This window comes from Notolabrus celidotus, unplaced genomic scaffold (assembly GCF_009762535.1).
Source record: "Notolabrus celidotus isolate fNotCel1 unplaced genomic scaffold, fNotCel1.pri scaffold_523_arrow_ctg1, whole genome shotgun sequence".
NCBI classification, from domain to species: domain Eukaryota; kingdom Metazoa; phylum Chordata; class Actinopteri; order Labriformes; family Labridae; genus Notolabrus; species Notolabrus celidotus.
Window position 1 is genome coordinate 5,001 of NW_023260324.1, and position 2,500 is coordinate 7,500.

General features: G+C 61.9%; 1 protein-coding gene across 1 annotated transcript in view; it reads right to left on the reverse strand.

The window, feature by feature from the left end:
• LOC117809888 (serrate RNA effector molecule homolog) overlaps nt 1–2,500 on the reverse strand; it is a gene marked incomplete at its 3' end in the record, with an annotated part of 8,861 nt that overhangs the window by 4,832 nt on the left and 1,529 nt on the right. The window contains exons 3-4 of the mRNA XM_034679398.1: nt 2,271–2,381; nt 1,564–1,707 (exon numbers count right to left, since the gene is read on the reverse strand). Of these exons, the coding sequence (XP_034535289.1) occupies nt 1,564–1,707; nt 2,271–2,381 (255 nt within the window). The remainder of the gene's footprint in view (nt 1–1,563; nt 1,708–2,270; nt 2,382–2,500) is intronic.

Sequence of the window (2,500 nt, forward strand, 5' to 3'; positions counted from 1 at the left end):
TTAGGGCGAGGGTTAGGGAGAGGGTTAGGGAGAGGGTTAGGGAGAGGGCGAGGGAGAGGGTTAGGGCGAGGGTTAGGGAGAGGGTTAGGGAGAGGGCGAGGGAGAGGGTTAGGGAGAGGGCGAGGGAGAGGGTTAGGGAGAGGGTTAGGGAGAGGGTTAGGGAGAGGGTTAGGGAGAGGGTTAGGGAGAGGGCGAGGGAGAGGGTTAGGGAGAGGATTAGGGAGAGGGCGAGGGAGAGGGTTAGGGAGAGGGTTAGGGATGAGGGCGAGGGAGAGGGTTAGGGCGAGGGTTAGGGCGAGGGTTAGGGAGAGGGTTAGGGAGAGGGTTAGGGAGAGGGTTAGGGAGAGGGTTAGGGAGAGGGTTAGGGAGAGGGTTAGGGCGAGGGTTAGGGAGAGGGTTAGGGAGAGGGTTAGGGCGAGGGTTAGGGAGAGGGTTAGGGAGAGGGTTAGGGCGAGGGTTAGGGAGAGGGTTAGGGCGAGGGAGAGGGTTAGGGAGAGGGTTAGGGAGAGGGCGAGGGAGAGGGTTAGGGAGAGGGTTAGGGTTAGGGAGAGGGTTAGGGCGAGGGTTAGGGAGAGGGCGAGGGAGAGGGTTAGGGAGAGGGTTAGGGAGAGGGCGAGGGAGAGGGTTAGGGAGAGGGTTAGGGAGAGGGCGAGGGAGAGGGTTAGGGAGAGGGTTAGGGAGAGGGTTAGGGAGAGGGTTAGGGCGAGGGTTAGGGAGAGGGTTAGGGAGAGGGTTAGGGCGAGGGTTAGGGAGAGGGAGAGGGTTAGGGAGAGGGTTAGGGCGAGGGTTAGGGAGAGGGAGAGGGCGAGGGAGAGTGTTAGGGAGAGGGTTAGGGCGAGGGTTAGGGCGAGGGTTAGGGAGAGGGTTAGGGAGAGGGTTAGGGAGAGGGTTAGGGCGAGGGTTAGGGCGAGGGTTAGGGAGAGGGTTAGGGAGAGGGTTAGGGAGAGGGTTAGGGAGAGGGCGAGGGAAAGGGAGAGGGCGAGGGAGAGGGTTAGGGCGAGGGTAAGGGAGAGGGCGAGGGAGAGGGTTAGGGCGAGGGTTAGGGCGAGGGTTAGGGAGAGGGTTAGGGCGAGGGAGAGGGTTAGGGCGAGGGAGAGGGTTAGGGCGAGGGTTAGGGAGAGGGCGAGGGAGAGGATTGGGGAGAGGGTTAGGGCGAGGGTTAGGGAGAGGGTTAGGGCGAGGGCGAGGGAGAGGGCGAGGGTTAGGGAGAGGGCGAGGGCGAGGTAGAGGGTTAGGGCGAGGGCAAAACGTTGACTTCATGGAGTTGTTGGTGGTTTCTATCGTAGCTCACTCGCTGCTGATCCATGATGTCATCGGTATAAATAACCTCTCCTCTCACGTCCAAACACACGTAGCTGTGTGTGTGTGTGTGTGTGTGTGTGTGTGTGTGTGTGTGTGTGTGTGTGTGTGTGTGTGTGTGTGTGTGTGTGTGCTCGTCTGTAGGCTCAGATAGGCTCCGCCCCCTGTATAGCTCTATATATATATATATATGTGTGTGTGTGTGTGTGTGTGTGTGTCCCTGCATAAAGATGGACGGATATCAGGGACGGACGTGGAGCTTACCTGCCCTGCAGCGGGTGACCTCCGTGGTGAGGGTGGAGGTGTGGGAGGTCAGGGTGCCAGCCCTGAGGCCCCACCCCTGGAAACGGAGGCCCGCCTCCTCCGTAGGGCAGGTCGAAGCGGTACGGCTCCCCCCGGTGGTCGTCCCTGAAACATTCGAAGGTTAGAAGAGAGGGAGCGGCGTGAGTGGAGGAGTGGAGGGGTGGAGGAGTGGAGGAGTGGAGGGGTGGAGGGGTGGAGGGGTGGAGGAGTGGAGGAGTGGAGGGGTGGAGGGGTGGAGGAGTGGAGGAGTGGAGGGGTGGAGGGGTGGAGGAGTGGAGGAGTGGAGGGGTGGAGGAGTGGAGGGGTGGAGGAGTGGAGGGGTGGAGGGGTGGAGGGGTGGAGGGGTGGAGGAGTGGAGGGGTGGAGGGGTGGAGGAGTGGAGGGGTGGTGGAGTGGAGGGGTGGAGGAGTGGAGGAGTGGAGGAGTGGAGGAGTGGAGGGGTGGAGGAGTGGAGGGGTGGAGGAGTGGAGGGGTGGAGGAGTGGAGAAGTGGAGGAGTGGAGGGGTGGAGGAGTGGAGGAGTGGAGGGGTGGAGGAGTGGAGGGGTGGAGGAGTGGAGGAGTGGAGGGGTGGAGGAGTGGAGGAGTGGAGGGGTGGAGGAGTGGAGGAGTGGAGGGGTGGAGGAGTGGAGGAGTGGAGGAGTGGAGAAGTGGAGGGAAGAGAACTCACCAGTCCCTCCTCATGCGCTTGTGCTGCGGGCTGATGTGTCGGGGGGGAGAGAACCGCTCTCTGCGACCACGATCGTAATCCCGCCTCCTCTCTCTGCCGCGATCCCAGTCCCTGAACACACACACACACACACACACACACACACACACACACACACACACACACACACACACACTGTGTTAACCCGTGCCTGTCACACACCGGTTGTGTGTCCTTGTGTGCTCAGGTGT